General features: G+C 43.0%; 1 protein-coding gene across 3 annotated transcripts in view; it reads left to right on the top strand.

Annotated features, from left to right (window-relative positions):
* kcnn1a (potassium intermediate/small conductance calcium-activated channel, subfamily N, member 1a) overlaps positions 1–22,434 on the top strand; it is a 54,533-nt gene that overhangs the window by 5,722 nt on the left and 26,377 nt on the right. For 2 of the 3 annotated variants that reach the window (XM_069684452.1, XM_069684451.1), the window contains exons 2-3: positions 17,776–18,243; positions 22,130–22,225. In XM_069684452.1, coding sequence (XP_069540553.1) covers positions 17,860–18,243; positions 22,130–22,225 — 480 coding nt within the window. In that variant the 5' untranslated portion in view covers positions 17,776–17,859. Of the gene's footprint in view, positions 1–17,775; positions 18,244–22,129; positions 22,226–22,434 lie in introns of those variants that run through there. The other variant, XM_069684450.1, reaches the window with a different exon arrangement.

The raw sequence follows: 22,434 nt of genomic DNA, 5'->3' as shown, positions 1-22,434 counted from the left end.
TTTCAATATTGCCTGCTGACTGTTTTTCGAATGTTTGTTAAACGCGGCGTTTGGTGGGAGAGCAGAGTGCAGAAAGGAGAGGTGAGAGATGTGTGATTTCATCATTCCTCGGTCGCACGAGCGACTTAACGCTCTCGCTCCGAGATGCAGGTTTGGAAAGCTGCTCCTGCCGTTGTGAAATTCCATACGGTCTGTGTGCATACGTGTGTTTCCCCCCGCTCTGAATGCATGTGCGCTCTGTTTTTCCTCCTTCTCATCAGGTCTTTACGCCCTCAGGTCAGAGTTTGACTGCTGCTCCCCTGAGCTGCCGTACTACTTAATTTACAGCACATGATACACAACAGTTCCCCAGTAAAACTCAATCACAGCCTCCTCTGGCCACTGATAAATATTCAGCGAGGAACAAAAAGCCCGAGCTGATCCGCATCTCGTCAGCTCTGCTCCGCCTTCAGCTGTTTGTAGAAAGTACAATTTGTTACCTTTATACAAACAAAGACGCTTCTATGGGAATAAAGATTTAGCCCAGCCTTTAATCTGGAGGCCTCTGCGTGCGTGTGTGTGCTAATATATACAAATAATGAGTGCATGTGTGTGTGCTTCGCTATCCCCAGCTACAGTGGCTCCTCTCCAACACGCAGGCTTTGCAAATTGAAACACAAGATGAGTTGAATGAAGCTGCTTTCCTTCAGCTAGGCTCCCCCTCCCCACCCTTTCGTTACCTCAGATCACCTTGCTGGAGAATATAAAGCAGCCATCCTGAATGTACAGCAACAGGGTGCTCTGAGGTTAACTACAGGTTGTTTAAGCCGCAGGACAACCTCATCGTTCTCGTGTGTGTGTGTGTGTGTGCGGCTGTATGTGCATGTGCATGTTTATTCGTACCTGTGTCTGTTTGTAAGGGAAAGAGAGAGCTGGTGATTGAGTGGGAGGGCAGCTTTAGTATATCATTATCATGTGGACGCCACAGTCCTGTCTTCACATGCTAAAGGTCACATTATGGCAGCTTGTAGTCATGTGGACGCTCTTCTTCTCTGTATCGCTGCACTGAAGTCTTCACACATGCTTAATTATGCATCTGCAGGCCTGTTTACAAGGAGGAGAGCGTATGTGTGAACGAGTGTGAACAATATGCATGTGTTTGCAGTTCTGTTGGAGGTGTCAGTGAAAAAAGCATTGATTTTATTACAATATGTGAAGGCTATTTTTATTTAATTTATTTGGCGTTCGCAGGATGCTGACATGAAAGAAATGCAGCGCATCGTTTCCTCCCTCTGTTTTTCTCACTGTTTGGTGTGTGGCTCTCTATACAGCTGCTCCAGCCTCCATTATCGGCTCCCCTCCAACTGTTAACCCCTTAATGGGCCACTATCGCGGTGTGCGCACATCCCCTTTTGTTACTGCCATTTTCTTTTTAACCCTTTTCACCGGCATCGCTGCCTTCCATCTCTCCCTTTCACAGAGAGTCCATTTTCGAACACTCGTTTCCGCTCCTTCTTCTTCTCCCCTGCCTGTCAGTCTGCGGGGAAAATAAAGCTTTTAAAAATAGAATCAATTTACACTAAAGGGCCCAGGGGGCATTAGAAAACTGCAGCACTTAATTTCATAAGCAAAAGAAAAAAAGTCACAGCTGCAGGCTGTTGGCGCAACTTTTATCATGAGATGTAATAGAGGAGAATGAAAGACAGCTTCTCTGCACTGTGTACAGTGTGGGGTCTGGTTATGGTTCACCTGCCTGAAAACAAGATTACGTGCACTGCAGTAAAGTACAGTAGGTTTGTGTGTGTGTGTGTGTGTGTGGCCCGTCTGTGGGTGAATACAAATGTGCTGCTTTTCAGTTCACAGGGGGAAAGGGGGGTTCAGAGCCAGATAAGGATATTCAATTAGCTGGAGTCTATGGAAGTCCACTGCAGCAGCGCGCTGCATGCTGAAGCAGGGTGACATATGGTGGAGCAGGAGAGGGGAAACCTGATATCTTCTCATTTCATCTCGTCACTGTTTCAGTCATTCTCCCAAAGGAATGCCAAGTAAATACACCGACTGCTGCAGAAAATATACTTTTTTCACTGTTTTCTTTAGAGGAAAATCTAATTTCAGAACAGAAAATGGAAGATAAAAGGAAATAAAAAAAATGCATTATTTCAGATTAAGACAGTTTAAAAGTACATTTTTATTTTATAAAGTTGAAAGGAAAACGTATTTTGGTTGGTTGGACCTTTTTTTTTTTCTTTTTCCCATTTTCCCCTTTTTTCCCTCTTTTTTTCCCTTTTTTCTTTTTTCCCCTCTCTTTCTTTTTTCCTTAATTTTTTTTTCAAGTTCAGTGTTAAACATGAAAGTATACATAAAGCATAACAGGGTGATCCATAAAGACAATGAAGACCAAAGTAACAAAAAACAGATAATAAAAAAAACATCGACACATTAACCTTAAAATGCCCAAAGTAAAAACAAACTTGAGCCCTTGAATTCCTCGCTCCCCCGTTCCTCTCCCGTCCTCTCCCGTCCTCTCACTTCTCCCGTTGGCTCGCGTCCCCCCTCCCGTCATAAATCTCCAGCAGGACGTTTCCAGGCAACTCTCCAGTCAATCTTTACTGAGTTTGTTGCCGTATCGATCTGTCCTGTGCTATACGTTGTCCTGGCTTCTCTCTCTCTCCGCTATTGATGTTTTTTTGCCTCGGGGAGAGAAAAGAAACTGCCTCCGCCTGAATTTACCGAGGGCTCGTTTTCAAATGACTTACAATCACCTCACAATGAAAATAGAAGTTGTCAGGCGGTGGCGTTTTTACACTGGTGCTGTTGTCGGATCTGTGGTTTGATAAGAGGTGGAGAATGTGGGATTGTAGAGCGGGGTTATGGGGCACTTAAGGGTGATAATCTCTGTGAGGAATATACGGCCACTGTGGGATGTGAAACGGCCGTCAGGGGATCTGTCGCCTAATGAAGACGCCTCAGTCTTCTGGGTGCGCTCAGACTGAGCCATATTTCAAGCCTTTGTGCGTCCGACCACGAGCGGTGTTGGTCGTTTTTCTAAGTGGGAGGAAGTATTGGTATGAGAGGCCGTTTAGGTCATAAATCATACTTGTTCACACAACATTGTAATGTTACATAATGTTACACTACACTCTCCTACACACTGCTACGCCTGCTCACGGATGCAGGCCGAAAAAATACAACATACACACACATAGACTCTCCTATACGTAAGAGAGGAAAGCTGTACATGTAAATGAGAGTGGAGGGGATCTACGTGACATAAATGTACACTGAAGTATTTGTCATACTCTTATCACTCAAAGGTTTTTGCATATCCATCCACACACCCGTCCATCTGCTTCTGCTTATCCGGGAGTTTTTGCATATTCTCAAACAATTTGTTCCAGTGCAGGAAAGTTTTTATTCTGCTCCCAAAGTTCAACAGTTCAACTTACAAAGCACACATCTTCAGCTTTGCTTCCACACTCTTACTTCAGCGCAGTGTCGACTTCATAATCACAAACAAGTCTGAAAGTTGTTGTCTAATTCTTTTGCTACACTTGCTAACAGCACAAGGTATTCTTTGACTTTTCTACCCAACAACCTTGATCAGACGTACAGGTGCCAGAGGGAAAAACAAACAAAAACAATTACATTGCACAGCTGTCACTGGAAGAAATTGACTTGTTAGCTTTCTTTCATTTATAGAAAAGCGAATAATCCTTGAAAGAGCTGTTGTTTGCCTTACATAACCCGTTATAAAGAGGTTCATGTGTCATTAAAAACAAGAAGGATTTCTGGATGAACTTCGGTTTGTGTGGGAATGTGTCAAGCACCGGGTCGGCCTCTGTATGAGGGGTTATCAGCACAAATCTGGCATCAATCAAGCAATCAGACGTAATGGGAGTCTATGGGGACAAATAGGGCAATACTGTTGATTAGCTCAAATAAAGAGGACGTTTTAATGTTGATTAGTGCAACATTCAAATGCTCTTCTAGTCCTTTTTCCATGTGCAAAGTCGGACGTGAAGGAGCAGGTTTTGTGGTGGAAATACAGCATCAAATACTTATAAAATGGGAGATATTTAACGGGCGTTATATAGTGTCGTCTCCCGTCTAACTGCAGAATGTATTTAAGTGCACTTTACTGGTTGAATAATGAGTTGAGTGCACTTAAATATTTCCAAGCATCAGTGAGGATTTAAAGGTTCTGTTTCCTTTTCCTCTGTTTCAACGACGTACTTACAGCAGCTTTTTGTTCTTTTGGTTAAATATGGCAATTTTCCGACATTGCTTAGGATTAAAATACATTGTTTTAAATAAAACAAGACAAGAGAACGAGAAATGACTTAACATCCCAGAGATGCAGATTTGCACGGGTCTCATATTATCTCATGATCTCTTTGGTTGGTGAAATATGGTAGTTATTTGCAGTGGAATTTTAACTCCACAAATTAAATCCAGAATATAAGCCGCAGTCTGTTTTTGGGGGTATCCCAGAGGGAAAAAAGATTTTCTATAGCTATTTATTAATAAAAATGTGTATACAAATTATTTTAACACTTTTTTAAATTTAAAACACATTCAAAACCTCAAAATCTGTTTTTGCCTAGTCCAGTTTGTAGTCCTGCTAGCCAGCGGTGCTGTAGTTGAGCTCAGTCTACGGTAACGTTGATCGTTGTGAGGATGGCAGCTGCACTGGTGATCATGATGGCGCATGTCCGTGACAAAGCTTTAGCTAGATTTTAGCGGCAACCATAACACAATAAAATATCTGTATTCTCCGCATTTTATACTGATATATCCATCGCATCGGTATGTAGGACGCAGCCCACTTTTTAGATGAAAAGCAAAATGTATTACAAGTGCGTCTAATACACCAAATTTTTACCGTATACTGCAAAATTAAAATGGTATTAAGATGAAAGATGGCTTCTTGGCTGCATTCAGAGAAAGCACAACAACAGCCCAGCGATCATGTTGAAATATAAACGCAGGTCCTTTTATGTTGATGTGATTGATTGATTGCTTTCAGAGATTAAGAACTGCGACCCTTCAAATCACCTCCTCCCCAGTGAGGTTTGTACCATTGAGTCAGTTAATGCAGCATTTGATTACTATTAAAAGTAAACTAAACAAACAACCATCAGTGGGTATTTGCAGTGTCCCTTTGATTTAAAGACGACTATCACTAACTGCTCTGGTATTTTGCTAAAAGCAGGATGCATCTCTGGCATATTCTTGGATTAATCGGCGAGTCAATCTTCCATTATTTCTAAGTGGATTTCTGGAAATACTCGCGATGGACAACCGAGATAATCACATCCTCAGGAAGCGTAAGTGCTGCTGAATCTAAAAATAATTGTTGACGTATGTGTATTGACATTTCGCTGAGTTATGACTCCAAGAAGGTGTATGGATTTTGATGCAGCCTCTGCTGTAATTCATAAACCAGACACAAACCCATGATTTATTTTAACATATGTCAGAGAGTTCGCCTTTATTTGTACAGGAACATTTCCTGTCACTTTTGAGAAGCTGCTTTATAGGTGGGATTTTAGATGTTGTTTTAGGCCCAATTATTTACTCCACACATGGCCTGCTTCTAACGTCACCGTGTTAACTATTTCACCAGGACGAGTCCATCCTTCTTGGCCTCGATCTACAAATCAGGTTTCTAACAACGCCCTCCTTTAATGTGCTGGAGATTTGGCTTGTTCCTAATGAGGCGGTGGGTGTCCCACAGGAAAAGCCCACCCCCCATCAGTTCTAACCCCAATCTCCCCAGGACCTAGTTTATAAGACACTCTCACTGGAGTACTTATAGACTAACCTTGTTGGGTCCTAATTATAATAGTATGTGTCTCAGCTGAACACGGCACGTTATTAGTCCTAACAATAACACATCCCACAGGCGTGTACCTGTGTCCTCTCTCTCTGTGGACGTTTGGTCTCATTTCTGGTACTGTTTTGTTGTTAAACCCTTACAGGGAAGAGTAAGGGAAAAGGGGAGTTAGCTTAGCATTGCTTGAGGCCGATTAATACCTCTGTCATTAAACTCGAATCATTTTTACAGCGTGTTTGTACGGTGAAATCCTGCAACAGAAATAACTCCAACATGCTTTCCTTCCGCACAGTAGCTGTTGTATGTTCCCACAACCCTGCATTTATCATGCATTATTAACTTGTTTTGAAGGGAGATGTTTTTAGAGTGTTCCTCAGGTTTTTAATCTAATCTGCGCACGGTAGTAATATTACTCTCTTACTTTGGTTCAGCACGTCTTTCTGTTTTATTGCAGTATATTTTTATCACTGTAAAACACACAGAAAACAAACTAATTCTGGCCTCATCATGCATCAGATGATTCATACTTGGAGTGAATGTGATCTGTAAACGATGCCAACGCTGAAGTAAAAGAATGTCATCTTGTTTCTGCTGTGATTTAAAGCTATAGCCTCATATTAAAGCCTGGTTATTTGCCTCAGTAAAGGTTACAGCTTCCCGGAGGCGACTCCAGTGCTGAGCTTGATTTTTTAACGTATTGTCACAATTTACAGTGTGCAGATTTTATTGCCGCTTCTTTTTGCTGAGTAGCGGTGCTGGATCTTCCCCCGGGGGAATCCACCAAGGCCACTGATAGTAATGGACACTACATTGCAGACCCCTGCCACTTGTGCAGTGACACTAAATGACACTAAAACACTACATTACAGTGAACACACTATGAGCTGACCTCGGAGGTGTTGGTCATGGCAGTTTTGGTAATTAAAAATGCAGTTTCAATGACAGGTGTTTCATTTGTTTAGGCCCAAAACCAATCAAAACTGCCCTTGACCAGATAAAACACAAGAAGCATTAGATCAACTACTGAAACATACAGAGGCGTATTGCATTCACTCGAGAAAAAAAATCTGCCGTTTTTCTGACATAAGGCTGCAGTACGTAAGATGGAGAAAAGAGCGGACTTTGAAAGATTATAACCTCCAGGTCCCTCCCCCTTTCTCTCTGCGGAGCTCAGTCCTGCCTCCAAAGCCCTCCCCGCAGAAGAGGCTATCATTCGGCGCAGGCTAGTAACCACAGCAACTGAAGGAGCCAGATATACAATATGTAAAAACGTGAAATGACTGCAACCGCAGCTGGTGTATTTCACCACCAACACTATCGAAGCAGATACACATCAAACCAGCGGAAATCAGTGTTTTTGCTGTGAAAGGTAATCTACAGCTAATTCTAATCGGCAAAACCACCAGCATTTAGTTTGCTAACAGAGACTGTGGAAAACTAAGCAGTAACACACTGATGTTGAGAACATTTAGCCGTGAGAGCACAGGCATACAGAACTACCAGGAGGAAGTCTGAAACGGTAACACTGCCTGGGGGAGATATTTTCAGCCACACCGCCATGAAACAACGCTGAACAGCAGCAATATTGAGAACAAGCTAGAGTTAGCCCGACTGCAACACCGACGTAACACAACGTCAGAGTAACCGCAGACATCTTAGCAATGTGAAACAAATACAGCAGAAATGAAGCTGGGATAATTACCTGTCGAGCAGAACTGTCTAACTCAGCATCACTTTTTAATCCTTTCAGGTCCCGTAGCTCTCTCCACCTTGGACATGCCGCTTCATGTTTACTCTGGTTTAATTTCTGTTTCGGTCCAACTCTTACTTACTTACTTTTTAGCTTGCTTTTCCTCATTTCTCTTCTTCGGTTTAACGGCCTTTGTAGTATAAGTCTGGTTGGCAGTAGAGGGATGGGCAGTTTTTTCATTCTCGGTGATTGTGTTTTTTAGCCTTTGTGGACACAAACCGTTTGACGCTGCGCACACTGAAGAAATTGAACTTGACCGTGTGAGCATGCACGGAGTGGTGCTGCACAGCATGTGATTGACAGCAGCCTGAGAGACTGCTCAGCTCTGATTGGTTGTTGTGTTTCGGGAGCGTTGGATTCTTACAAATGTCATTAGGAGCAGTAGGAGGAGCCAGAGGAGCATGATTTTTTTATTTATTTAAATTTTTTACAGATTATCTCTCTCGTGTACTGCTGCACGTTTATAGTGACAGTTTGAGCAAATATGACAAGAAGTTAGTTTTAATAATGTTACCTACTACAGCTTTAACGATAGACCTCAAAATCCTGCGATTAGCTCTCATGACACGAAATATCGATTTTATGAAAGCAGCATGTCCCGTCTGTTGAGTTTAATCCTGTATTTTGGTTTGGGGTTGAGACTGGGAGATACTCGTGTCTTTAAGTAATATAGATGGTATTGTTGTTGAATTAATTTAATTAATTAACTCATTAATCCGGAAAACAGAGCAAGTTTGAATGCAATACGTGTCTGTAGAAACACTTATTTAAGCCAATGAATATATTGGGATTTTAGTGGAGTATTAAAAATGGAATTGTGATATGGCAAAAAAAAAAAAAAGATCACAAATATTTTTTTCCATAAGATTAATATTCAATTTTAAACAAAAGATGTATAACACATTACAGATCATTTAAATTTGTGAAAACACAGTGGATAACGTGTTGTGTTCAAAATCAGTGCCTCTTTGATGCTCTTTCGCAGACACAACACATCCAGAGGGGCTGCAAACGAAGCTGTCGCTGACTGCTGCTAACTTGGCAAGCTAACGTGACAAGCTAACGTGACTGTAGCAACAGTTGCGTTTTAGAATCTCTGTAAACCATCTTACCTTGTAACTCCTGTATCTATCTATTGTGTTTAGTCTAAAGTTCCTCCACACGTCTTCTTAGATGGTTCTGTGTCTTTATTATCCATTCAGCAAGGCTTGCTAGTAGCTGTTTTGTGTTAGCAAAGAGAACAAAAAGAGCCTAGCTCATTGAGAGGCAACAGGGCATGCAGCAGGTCGGAGGGACAGTAAATTCAGGCTGGAATAAATGGAGTAATTCTACTGGAGTATTTTTTTATTATACAATTTGATTTTGAGTTCAAGAACCTCATTACTATTAAATATTTCCTATATTTGAACAATATTTTGACTTTCATAATTCATGTAACAGCCCCACCCTTCGATTCCACAGGATCCGTCTCCGGCGCATTCCGTGTGCGCCGCGACCGCCAGAGTCGATCATGTCCACTCAAGTCAATGATAGTGATTCCACAGCACGCACCGCGGTCCGTCGCCGGGTCTATTTTTGACGGAGGATGCTTCAAACACGCGTCAAGCTGAAACAACATCACATCAAAACACCATGTTCAGACTGTTTCCATTTATTTTAAGATCAACACACTGAAATCTCGAAAAAAAGAACACTTTTAATTAAGTAGTGTATTTCTCTATGGTACGTCTATGTTGCTCTGCTAACATTGACGTTATTTCTTAATTCTCGTGCGATAATGTAGTCATCCCGCGATCTTGTGATCTCACGAATCCAGCTGCTTGGGCCAGCGCTCCGCTGCGCTGCGGACCAGACACGCTTCCTGGGGCGAGTGCTCGCGCCGCTGACGGAACGCACCTGAGACGGATCCTGTGGGATGGAGGGGCCACTGTATCACACATCTAAATCAAATCCGTATCAAATCTCATGTCACAGCTTTGATAATAAATTCATATACAGTTTCTGTATTGTGATGTGATCCAATGAATGCTGGTGATCTCCTGCAGAGTTACTGATGTTACACACTCAACATGTACAACATGCACAATCTCACATGAATAAGATGCCAGACTGGGAATGTTTGAATAAATTCATGAGGTGAAAAACACACTTGTCAATGTGCTTTCCATGCGCTTCAGCACACACACTCCAGTTTTGTCCCCTCCCCCCCCACACACACAGATATGAGCTGCTCACTTCAGTGCACATCAGGCTGTTGTCCACACACTGTTTGATGGTACCAGACGTGTGAAGTCAGTTTGAGAATATTTCTGTGAAAGCTCTTTGAACGTCGGCTGCCACTTTAATCCCTGCGACTGTCGCGCCTTCGTGAAACAGTTACAGTAGCTTCTATTTATTGCTAAGAAGAGTGGAAGCAGCCATTATTTAAGCGCAGACATCCCTACAGAGATATAAGGACATGAAGTATGAGGTGATAAGACTCTGCAGCCTCTTTAATGCGAGGGAACGGCATCTTAACTTAGACGCCGATAAAGATGTCAAATATTAATGTATGGCGTTGTTCAAGAGATATGAGACGTACACCTGAGCACATTAGATGCTTTAACAAGATCACAATAAATATATATAGCTGATTTCCATCATTGCAGCTCAAAAAGAGCGTTGACGAGGGATTTTCCGTCGTGGATTTGGAGCTACAGCGTCTGGTTCTCCTCCTGTTTTTAGCCAGCGCTGAGTAATGATCCACATGCTGGTCAGGGATGTTCGGAGGAGCCCTGCGGCCTGCTGGCCTGTCAAAGAAATGTGACAGAGTCCTGTGTGCAGGGACAAACTGGAGAGTGTAGCCTGCAGCTCTCAATCACTCCGGGGGCTGGCAGAGACACCCGCAGGGAGCTGTCTTCCCTCTCTTTCATTTATCTCCTTCTCCTTTACCCTCTCTATCTTTCATGTTTCCTCAATTTCTAGAGCTCTACCTTATTTAGACCCTCGCGCCTCTTCTTCTTTCTCTTTCATGCTCTGTCTTTCATGTCAGCCTTGTCGACATCCGTCTGCAGATTTTACACGCTCGCATACACGTGGCTCCTCTCAAACAATTCCTCTTCTTGCTTGTTTCGTCGCCGCACGCTGTCTGCGTCAATATCCGACCTAATCCAGTGCCTGGCTGCGGCTCAGCTTGTTCAACTAGCACACATATGCACACATACACCCACCCACCCACGTACACACACACATAATTAAACAGACTGGCACCCACAAACACACACAGAGTTGAACACAGTGTATTTTCTAATGCACAATTCCATTTTTAGGATATATAAGCCGTCTACAAAGCCGCACAGTAGCCCTACACAATACTGAAGAATGAGGATTTTCTATTAGATTTGTCTGGAGAGAGAGAGAGAGGCAGAGAGTTTCCTTCATTTAAACTGTTCTGCACTGAGGCTTTTCAATTTGATTATGAGGCTCCATTTCATAGAGCCTGGATGCTGCGTGCCATTCAGAGTGAAATTGAGCCGTCGGTCGGCTGAACGGGCAGCCTCCCCGTGTCTCCTCTGCAGGGGGCATCGGGGGACGGCAAGGGCGACACTGGCCCGCCTTGCCCTTTCGCCGCATTGTTTAGTCGGGTTGCGGGGGAAAGAGGCCGGGTAGCCGGCTAAGTGGGCGAGAGTGTGGAATTGATTGAAAGTGTGTGAAGAACTCGGGCATCTTACTTCCTCGTACTTCCTCTCCAGATATTCCCTCTCCCATTGCGACGTATATGTCAGTGATCACACAAACTGACTGATGGGATGATCGCCCACTTTCGGGTCAGTCCTGACCTGCTTCAGTGACTGATGAACACCAGAAACAGGTAACTAAAGCTGAGGATGTAACAGCAGACCGGCTCTCCTGGTGTCCATCACTTATCCTCTTCTTTTACCTGACTGGAGCAACACTTCCTGGGACGGTCTCCTTTTACATCCCAGGCTCTGGACTGTCACAACATGGCTCCTTTACTCTGATCTATCATTGTGTAATTAGTCATCCGAAACCAAATTAGGAGTACAGTTAGAGTCTCATTTTTCAGCTTTTCTGCTTGTGATATACAGAAATGTTTGAAGGGAAGATTTGCTCTCTTTATGAGAAGGGTTGTGGTTTCTTTTCGGGCATTAACCCTCTCTTACTTAATGAAAGAAGGAGCCCATGGATGGAGGAATTTATCATGTGTGTTCAGTTTGAAGATACAAGGTGAAAATCAATGAGAGCTCTGGTAGGGAGTGTTGTGTTTGTTCAGTGTGGAGCTGGAAGGATTCATGTCTGAGGGAGCAGCAGGAAGCTGTCAGTCATCTGTTAATCATTCATACCTGCTCAGAGTTCAGAGTTCACTTGGCTGTATAGATCCACACCTTAAACCAACACAAACCATGAAATGATTTGTTTGTTGAGTTATTAGATTGCTGGTCGCCACACAGCTTGTGTGAACTTACACTGGGCAAACTGAAAAGTGGTGCTAGATATGACATGAAGCCTAGCGGTGGAATATGATTCAAGTTTGAATGAAGCGGCTGGCAGAGGGCGACGTGATTCAGCTAATTTGTCTAAAAACAAACACAGCGAGCTAGCTAGCAAACAGGTCCTCCTGTGCATTATGGGGGAGGGACACAAAAATACAAGAAACAATTACACAATATTAGTACTCAGTGCAGGATGAGTAATCACATCTTTTTCTGGGAAATGACACAAAATGTTATTCACAATACCCAGTAACAAATGTATTCTGTTACTGTTTGGCCACAACTGGAGTATACAGTAGGTAACATTGTAGGACATGTGTGATCAACGTCTTTTCTAACGTTATTAACATTTTTAGGAACTGTGATTTTGTGAATTCTAGTACAAACTCAAGATACTTTTAATTTAGTGTTTCCATTTGATACCATTTTGAATCAGAGGGACATATTTTAGTCTTCTACATCAGCACTCAGATACTTTTTACAGAATTTAAAACATATGATTTCCATATCTGAAATGATGTAATACTGTGTAACTTATATACCAGGGGTATCCAAAGTATCTAGACTTGGCTCCATAGTGACAAACAACAACATTAACATGCTCTTAAAGTGACAACAACAGAATATTAAAATAATCTGTAACAATTTAAAATAAAATGTTGCATTATGATCAATTCAACAGTTGCTGAAATCATTCTGCACTTTTATTTAACAGTTTGACTGCACGGCTTTTAGCTGTAATGGACTATTTTTCGACTATATATATAGTTTATATTATATATATACTATATTACTTTTACTTTCTACTTTTACTAACACATCTGAGTACTTCTTCCAACTAATTGTGATGTTACAAAATGCAGCCTCAGCAGGCTTCAGAGAGCTGGCCAATCAGAAGAAAGCAGCCTTATAGGGGCGGGGTTTCTTAAAGGGACAGAGCTGACTGAGTCGTTTCAGACAGAGGCTGTATGAGGGCCTGCACAGAGCACCAGTGTGAGAAACATGAGGAGTTTTTTTAATGGTATATGATGCTAAGCTACTCGACAGGTATCACAGAGTGAAATATGAAGCTTGAAATTAGCATAACACCTCCCCTTTAACTTAGACAACTCAACAATTTAACTATCTTCCTCAAATGTTGTATTCATCACTGGACTGACGTTCTTATTGTGAAGCGTGTTTAGTCATACTTTAAAGTAGAGAATTAAAATGTTAAAACATAAAAAGGCAGCTCATCATGTGGGACAGAGTTATACATTGTGTTTAATTAAACTGGAGGAGCAGGTTTTTTCTAAGCAGTCTTAGGGTTGATGGTTTGATCCTTTTACAAGCTACTGAACCATGAATTGCTGCAAATATTAATCTTATAGTATATATACTGTATATTGTCATATTGCAGTGAGACAGTACGCTTTCCTATAAATGCACAAAACTATAAAAGCAGTGTTTCTACAGACCTGCAGCTCTTTGTCTGAGCTAGCTGTCTTGGATGTTTCTCTCAGATTACAGTCCAGTAGCCAGATTTACATATCAAGCATCTCAGAGTCGCTCTGAAAGTTTGTCTGGGACTAAAAATACTCTGAGCTCAGAGCAGGACTTCAGAGTTATTTACTTCTTACAACAGAACAGGAAATGCTGTTTTTGACGATGAATGGCATCATGTAGTGACTCTCAAAACCAAAGGAAAAGACTGTTTGGCTGATTTGCTGTAGAGCTTCATGCAGGGAAAAAACAAGCAAATCACACACTGGAAAAAACTTAAAAAATATAAAGCAGAAGTTCCAAAAATAGCCTTAAAGGTATAAGTAGGATGTTTCCCTGCATTTTGTCAGCAACACATTCAAACAGGGCCCTCCTCCTGCGCTCTTCTTCACCAGAAGCTCACTCTCACTCTCTTGTGCGAGAACACGCCCACCCCGCCGAGCTAACACCGACAGCATCACGGTTACCTTTGCACTAGCATGCTAACCGCCGGTTAGCTTGTCCTACCCAGTTTAAGGCACCTAACTGTCCAACAGAAAGAAGGCCAACTCTGCATCGCTCTTTTGCCATGTTGCTAATTTGAACCACTCCCACACTCACCTATACGCAGTGATTGGCTCAGGGAACCACAACAGCCTCCTGAAAACGTCCCGTGCAAAGCAAAACAACAGAATAGATGCAGAGGGAAGGGTCTCACAAGGGTCTGCACACACACTCTCTAACAGGCATGTATAGAGGCCCATAAGTGATGATTTATATTATATTATATTTGTAAAATTCATTATTTTATATTTCTAGGAAAATCCAACTCATTATGTCTGTGATGTTCACACCTGTTGAGTTGAATGAGTTGCTCTGCACGTTGAGTAAATCTAAGGATGATTTAAATTGTTTATAACTTATTATATGAATGTTTACTGCTGCTTCTTGCATCCTGTTTCGGAGGTAGTGGGCCTTTCTGTGTGGAGTTTGCATGTTCTCCTCATGCATGCGTGGGTTCCCTCTGGGAACTCCGGCTTCCTCCGACAGTCTAAAGACATGCTCGATAGGTTCATTGGTGACTAAAACTGCGAGTAGGTGTGGGTCTGAAAGCCTGCCTGTCTCTGTGTGTCAGCCCTGTGATTGACTTGCGATCAGTCCAGGGTGTACCCCGCTTCTCGCCCAGTGACAGCTGGGATTGGTTCCAGCCCCCCGCGACCCTGAACAGGATAAGCTGTATACATGGATAGAATATAAAACCATTAATTTAATTAATTCAGCTTCTTTATCGAACTTGCTGTTTCAATTTTGATTTGTTTGCAGAATCCGGAGTCCTTGTTCTATTTTGATCCTCAAACAAAGAACAGCACCCTCGCCACTCCTGCCATATCAGCATCTATTTCCCGTCATTCAAACCTAAAGTTCACTCAACGTCTTCAAAAGAGTAGAGGGGTCCTAATGGCACAGATTAAAAAGCAATTTAATACAGAAAAGGGGATTAGAAACACTATGGGCTGCACTAATCCTTAACCTTTAGTCCTGTTCTCATGGAGCCACAGTATGCGCAGGACGATAGCATCACAGGAGCAGAGTTAGTAAATTTCCATTAGGGCCGCCCTTCTTTATTCCCACCAGCACATTTAAAGGCATTAGGCATGCTTTGTCAAGGCTAATAAAAAGGACCAGCAGTGCTATCACACACCCCCGACTTGTTTCGGAAAAAGCACTGTTCCATGTGAAGTTTTCATAACCCATTATGATAATCTGGCTGAGTCTCTGAAGGGCAGGGGATAGACAGGCAGATAGATGCTGCTGGGGTGACTGCTCCACAGACTCTGCAGGGAGAGGGAGAACATTTTCTGTCTGTCTGCGTAACCGGGACAGAAAGTCACTCCTGTCTGCCAAGAAGAGCAGAAATAATAGACGACTCAATGCGGGAGGAGACGAGTCTGCGTGGCGGCAGGTCAGAAAGATGACAAGGAACATTTTGTTCAAGAAGATAAAGAAGTAAAAAAAGTCTCGTGTCTCATTCATGTAAGAAATTGCGCTCACAGCATGCAGTGTGTTGGTTTACCATGATGCTTACACGCATGTGTCACATGTTAGGACTTGCCGCTCAGCTGCCTTTAAACTTAACAGAACCTTTGTGCATCAATGTTTTAATGCTCTCCCTTGTTTTCCACTTAAAACCTCTGTAGCACGCCTGATTTGAGAAGGTCCACATGTCTTCTCCTCCGTTCTGTTTCGGGCAGCCCGTTTCTAATCTGTGCCGAGGAAGAGTGTTCCTCTGACAGGAAACAGGGTCACGCCGAGCATTAATCTTTTATATCTAAATTTGTGCAGTGCAAAGATTCAATTCTCTGCACTTTGTAGGGTCCACTGTTGGTTATATGGTTTTATTTATACATCAAAGTTCATTTATTATTTATTTGTTTGTGAGCTATCAAATTCTGATGCAATCTTCTTCAAGGAAAAGCCGCTACGCATGAAACAAAGGGTCAAATAAAGGAGGGGGTTTCTGTCATTCAAGTTAGACTGCTCACTTTGGGGTGTCCACTCTAGCCAGCGTCACTTCTTGGTTTATGGTTGACGCTGTTTCTTAAACAGAGAGTGGGTTGTGGAGCAGTAAGATTGCTGCTCTAGCATTCTCTTCCTTTGGCATTGGAGTTAGAGGTAACTAGATTTCTTGCAGGGCACCCAGCTGACCAGGCCGTTGGAGCCACTCAGACTTTATTTTTATTTGTATAGCGCTTTTCATACATTTCAATGTCAATCACCCGGTGGTATCAAACAGGCCTCTGTTCGTCTCGGAGGCTGTGTTCAGTCCCAGTCTGGCTCTTTGTGAGGCGGATGATTGCGGCTTTGGTTCTGGTGCTCAGTCGCACCTTTGTCTTTGCTTCAAAAATAAGTTTTAAAAAAAGGCAAACAATGTTGATAATCAACTCTGTCAGGAAATGCATATATAGGGTTTTGAGTTGGAGGTCTTAGCTCACTTGGTAGAGCGGGCGCCCCATGTACAGAGGCTACAGTCCTCGACGCACTGATCGCAGGCTCGACTCCCGGTCTGTGATCATTTGGTGCATGTCGTCCCCCCACTCTCTATCCCCACATTTCCTCTCTTCTGCTGTCCTATACAGTAAGGCACCCGAGATCCTGTAGTCCTATCATAGAAAAAATGTATCTTAAAAAAAATCTGAAATATATTAATCCCCGAGGGTGAATAAATGTCTCACTGTGAGTACAAACATGCTACACACGCAGAGGCCCAAAATACACCAGCTAGCTGCTACTAGCTACCAGCTCCAAGTCCCTGGATGGTCCGGACCGGAACCTGAACCGGCCACCCTCTGGTTCCCAAGGCAAATCCCGAGAGCCTGAGCTACCATCTACCCCATTGGTTCCCAACCTGGGGTCTTGGTCCCCTTGGTCCTTTGTCTACATACACACATGTATAGATGAATATATATATTTAGACATACATTCATACATACATGCAGAAATGCCTACATTCACATATTTACATGTAACTAAAAGGGGTGTTTATTATAATAACTAAAGTTAACTTTGATAAACTAAAATGACAAAGAACTGAAGGCTGATTGGTGTTCTTTTTTGCCCATAAAGATTTAGAATGAATCGCTTTATTGTTTTGGTGTACGTATGTGCGGGCTAGGGGGGCTCAGCCTTTCTTAGATACAAGCAGGGGGGCTCCAAGGGGAAAGGTTGGGAACCACTGATCTGCCCCACTAGTGATCACCTCAGCAAACATTTTCCTCATGAGTTTTGGGTCTTAATTCCTTGTTCCAATCTTCTTCAATGCAGCTTGACGCTCATTATGTAAATGATGGTCACATTTACGCCTTTAAGGCAATCCACACTTTGATTGACACGTCCCTACCACGAGAGGCCGCAGTGCTTACCAACTCTTGTCCAAATATGGTCACTTCTGGTTCTAAGATAAAAAACATGGGGGCAGGGGCCAAGCTTGAGGTTTTAATATGGTGGTCACAACTCAGCAGTGGCTACTTCCACTTCTTGTTTACACTGAGAACTAAATCTGTCTGCTTTTATAACCAAAAATTGTTTTGCAAGATCCTTCCCTCTCTGTGCCCTCTCCACAGCCACAGAGATGTAACTCCCACATCAATGCTCTATTTAAAGTCTAAAACAGGATGTGTCTCTTCATTCTACTGTAGGTTTTTACACCTTTCTTGTTGTGATAGTATTGTATTTATCACTCCTCTTCCTGTTCGCAGGCCACATCAGAGCAGAAGAAGCTGAGCCATGCTGGATCCAAGCCCTCCCTCTCCGAGAGCAGCGGCCGACTCCCTCAGATAGCCATGAACACCTGCAGGTACAATGGCGGCGTGGTGAGACCACTAGTTGGCAGCCTGGCGTCCTCGTCGCGCCGCAACCTCGCGGAGCTCGACTCGGAGACGCAGCCCTTGCAGACGCTGCACAGCTCTGGCCTGGAGGTGGTGGTGTCCAAGGGCAACGGCGGCGAAGACCCCAGCAAGGCGTCCAACGAGAGCTTGGTCAGGGAGGGCAGCGGGCGAGGCAGGGCGCCGCAGAAGAAGAACAGGGACATTGGCTACAAGCTCGGCCACAGGAGGGCGCTGTTCGAGAAGCGGAAGCGGCTCAGCGACTACGCACTCATCTTCGGGATGTTTGGGATTGTTGTAATGGTGACAGAGACGGAGCTGTCATGGGGGGTTTACACTAAGGTAGGTTGTGCATGTGTGTGTGTGATGAGTGGGAGCTTTGTGTGTTGTCATTGCTATTGTTCGTGTTTGATTTGTGTGGGGTTGGAAGCTGTCACATGTAAGAAGAGTGATTATTAGCACAGACACTGACATACATTATTTAACGGAGGTGATGGGAATACTGCACACATACAAATGAAAAGAGGCGTCATGTGATCTGTACTATGACTAACAGTCTCTCTCAGAGTTTGCCCTTTAAAACTGTTTTATTCAGTCATTTCTTGACTACAGGCCGGCTTTGTTACTAGTTTTCTTTCATTTCTGGCATCTGAAAGTGAATGGAGTTCAGCCAAAGGATTGGTTCCACTACTGGCACCATTGTGGCTTTCTCTCATTCTCTATGAAGCTCGAATCTAAAATCAGTCCTGTCACGGCAGGAGAGCGATATGGAGAGAGGGAAATCAGAGGACGAGAGGTGCAGACAGACGTGTGAGGACAGGAACATCCAGATGTTTTTCACTGCACATCTGCACCTTCTTTTAGCCAATCAGAGCGAAGACGCCACAGAGCGCTTTAACATGAGGGTCACACACGGTCACAGCCACCAGGTCACCACCGCGCGACCTTTTGTTGTCCTTCTGTATCAATCAGTCAGTTCTGCTGAGTCAGGTATTTGGGGAAAATGATTGTTCCCTGTGAGCCACCGAGCAGCTCCTACCTCAGTATTTACAAGGCTGTTTACTCGCAAGGTGACATTGCAGTGCACTGCAGTATGATAGGTCACAGAGTCTTTCATCTCTGGAGATAAGACCATCGTCTTATCAAAACAGTCTGAGTCTTAGAGAGAAAATGAACAGGACCGAACAATGTAAAGGTGGTTTTGCATGTTTCAGCCCATCCTGATGTCGGGGTGAAAAACATCAGACATTTAATTCAGTGTTCATTTTGGCAGCTATTTTTAATATCGTCCTCTTCAGATGAAAATGATTATTAGCTTGAGTCACGTTTTAGTCATTTTTAGCCTTTATAGTTTTAGTCCAGTTTTAGTCGACGACAAGTTGAAGCATTTTAGTCCAGTTTTAGTCACTAAAAAGTCACATTTTAGTCAAAACGTTTTCTCTGTTGAGAAAATATGACACCCCCCAAACTTAACTTCACAGCAAATCACCCAAACAGTAAAAGAGCGATGAGGAAACATCATCTAAAGATTATTTTTCGTCATCGCTTCTCATTTAAACAGCCGCAGACAGCCAATGATCGCTCCTTTTTGAGCAGAAGAGCTGTGAGACCCTAACTGGGGTTTGAGGCTTTAATATATCTTGGATTTTGATGTCCGACAGCCCAACACCAACATGTTAGTCCCGTCTCGTCTCGTTAACGAAAACAAAACGAACGTCGTCAGAGTTTTTTTTTTAGCTCGTCAATGTCTCGTCTTCGGCATGGAGAAACAGTTGTTGATGAACATTTATTGTCATAGTTTGCGTTAATGAAACTCTATTCATCCATCCATTATCTATACCGCTTATCCTGTTCAGGGTTGCAGGGGGGCTGGAGCCTGTCCCAGCTGTCATTGGGTGAGAGGCAGGGTACACCCTGGACTGATAGCTAGTCAATCACAGGGCTCACATTCACACTCACGGACAATTTAGAGTCACCAATGAACCTAACGAGCATATCTTTGGACTGTGGGAGGAAGCCAGAGTACCCGTACGCATGCACGGGGAGAACATTGCGAACTCCACACAAAAAGGCCCACTACATCCGAACAGGGAGTCAAACTAGAAACCTTCTAGCTGTGAGGCGACAGCACCAACCACTGCACCACCGTGCGAAATTCCATTATAAAGTTAATATGGCTAACGTGTTAGCGGTTGTGTAACTACACATGTAGCATTAGTACTAATTTGGAATCACGATTTCTGTAACCAGTCTTGTTTTTTGCTCTGTTTTGGTCTGCTCCAACTTTTCTCACACATAAATGGGTCTTTAGAGGTCAAATAAATAAACACATTCACAGGCTGGTTACTTACTTTATCTGCTCACTTTGTGCCTCTGCTGTTTGGTGTTGGATACGTAGTGTATTGTGGGATTTTCAGGACACTTCAAAACAGCTTCCGGAAAGCGAAAAAACACCGCAGACTCTTGTAGTGTGTGGAGCGAAACATAAAGATTTTGGCTTTAGTTGCAAACTTTTGGGCCATTTAGCACATTTATCATGTTGTCACAGTAATTATATCTCCACATGGTAATCTAACTGGAAGAAGGAGAGAAAATCATGAGCATTAATATCAAGACCATTTGTAGGTATTTGCTGAAACATACTAACCCACCAGTATGTTCCAGGTTATTTTTCCAGCTGTGATTTATTAGAATTTCTTAATGTGTTTTTGATTACACGTAGGTATGTGTGAGTGCGTACCATATAGTAAAGCACTGCTGTAATCTATACAATGATTTATGGGGGTTTAAGAAAGTCAATAGGTTTGTCTGCGACTGTTACTGAGTGGGTTTCAGTCCATTCATCAAGCTGACCTCAGCTGAAATGGAAATGACCTCCCATCTCTGAGTGGCTCAGAACAGCCCCCCCTCCCCACATAAGACAGGTAGCATGTGCTGCGGATGGTCCACTTTCTGTCTCCCGTCGCGTCACACGGCAGACACTCGAGGCTCGGCGAAGGTTTTCTGAGCCCTGAAGGAGGGGAACACGTTAAGAGGCAGCGAGCATTGGGACTGAAAAATCCTTGAACCTCTGGCAGGTGGATTAATTGGTTTACTGAATGTTATTTCACCAGGGACTTCTCAAAACAATTTCAGGCATTAGAATGTCTTGAGAACATGTCGCCGACCTGAGGGGCAAAGCAATCTAGTTGATGGCTAAAAATAAATTCAGTAATATGGACCACCGAAGGACGGAGTGATGTTGAGCAGCTCTAACTGTCATCACGCTGACGATTATGAACGATATTTCCGCTTGTTGTTTTTGTCAGTTGTTGTTGCCGTCGTTATTATAATAACAACCCGAGGATCATTAGCCCGCTGCAGAGCGGCATTTTTACACCAAGGCTGTTAAATTGATTTATCAAATGGCATTTTACCAACATAGAGGGGGGGACTTGAGTAGTACAGGTCCTCATTTCTGAGATCTATGGTCCCCATTTAGACACATACACAAACACACGCGCACTCACATCACAGCAGCGATAGCATCCAGCTGGCCTATTTATCACCCGCTACACTCGCTGCGGTGGCCCCCCTGCTAATGCTAGCCTTGCCTTTTCTGCACCTACCATTAAGTGGAAAGTCCCCCTGTTAGCGCGGGGCTTTGATTAATTGCTAGTTTAGACGGTGGGGGAACAGCGTGCACAGATAATATCAGGCTGCACCTCCAGCTGCAGCTGCTTTGTTTAGCAACATCCTGACGCCGCTGTTTGTGTGTAAAAGCCCATTATCTGCTCTCAGTCAGACTTTTAAGTTCATAAGTACCGTGTGTGCATGTGTGTGTAATGCCTCACACACATACATGCTTATATGCTGATATGGGGACGTGCACTCAAACAATCCAACATTATATTTGTTTCTTTAAATGAAACTCAACATTTAATGATCTTAAATCCTCACTTACAGTAAATACTCAGCTCATTTTACTCAACTACCTCGTTTCACCTTGTTGCTAAGCAATAACATGCAGCTCAGAAATCACAGGTTGTAGTGATAAGTCACTAATGGCGTCTATTGAGGCTAAATATAGATGCTGACAGTATGGAAAATGCATGTCTAAGATGAAGGAGGAACAGTCTATCTTGTTACCCGTATACGAGATGAGACAGTACACTGTTTAGATCTGCTGTTATTGTGTTAATTAAGCTATTACTTATATCTGTTTTCCTCTCTTTTTCTCTCACCACAGGAATCTTCATACTCATTTGCACTGAAATGCCTTATCAGCCTTTCCACTGTTATATTGCTTGGTCTTATAATAATGTACCATGCCCGGGAAATCCAGGTGAGTCCAAAACATAAAGAAATATATCATTTAATTCATTTAACCAGCAGCTTTTAGTGTCAGTGCTGTGAAGATGATGATGAGAACGATGATAAAAACTGTTTTCTGATTCAGCAATTAAATTTACACAAGAACTTAACTTACGTAACATGTTGTCAAATTATTTTTGTTGTGCTTAAAGTGAGCAGTCTCCATTACCTTCATTAAAG

The sequence above is a fragment of the Semicossyphus pulcher genome, unplaced genomic scaffold (assembly GCF_022749685.1).
Source record: "Semicossyphus pulcher isolate SPU_LCO1_2020_fin unplaced genomic scaffold, fSemPul1.0.p SCAF_7, whole genome shotgun sequence".
In the NCBI taxonomy this organism is placed as follows: Eukaryota; Metazoa; Chordata; class Actinopteri; order Labriformes; family Labridae; genus Semicossyphus; species Semicossyphus pulcher.
Note: the sequence above shows the minus strand (reverse complement) of the source record. Positions and strands in the feature narration are given on the sequence as shown.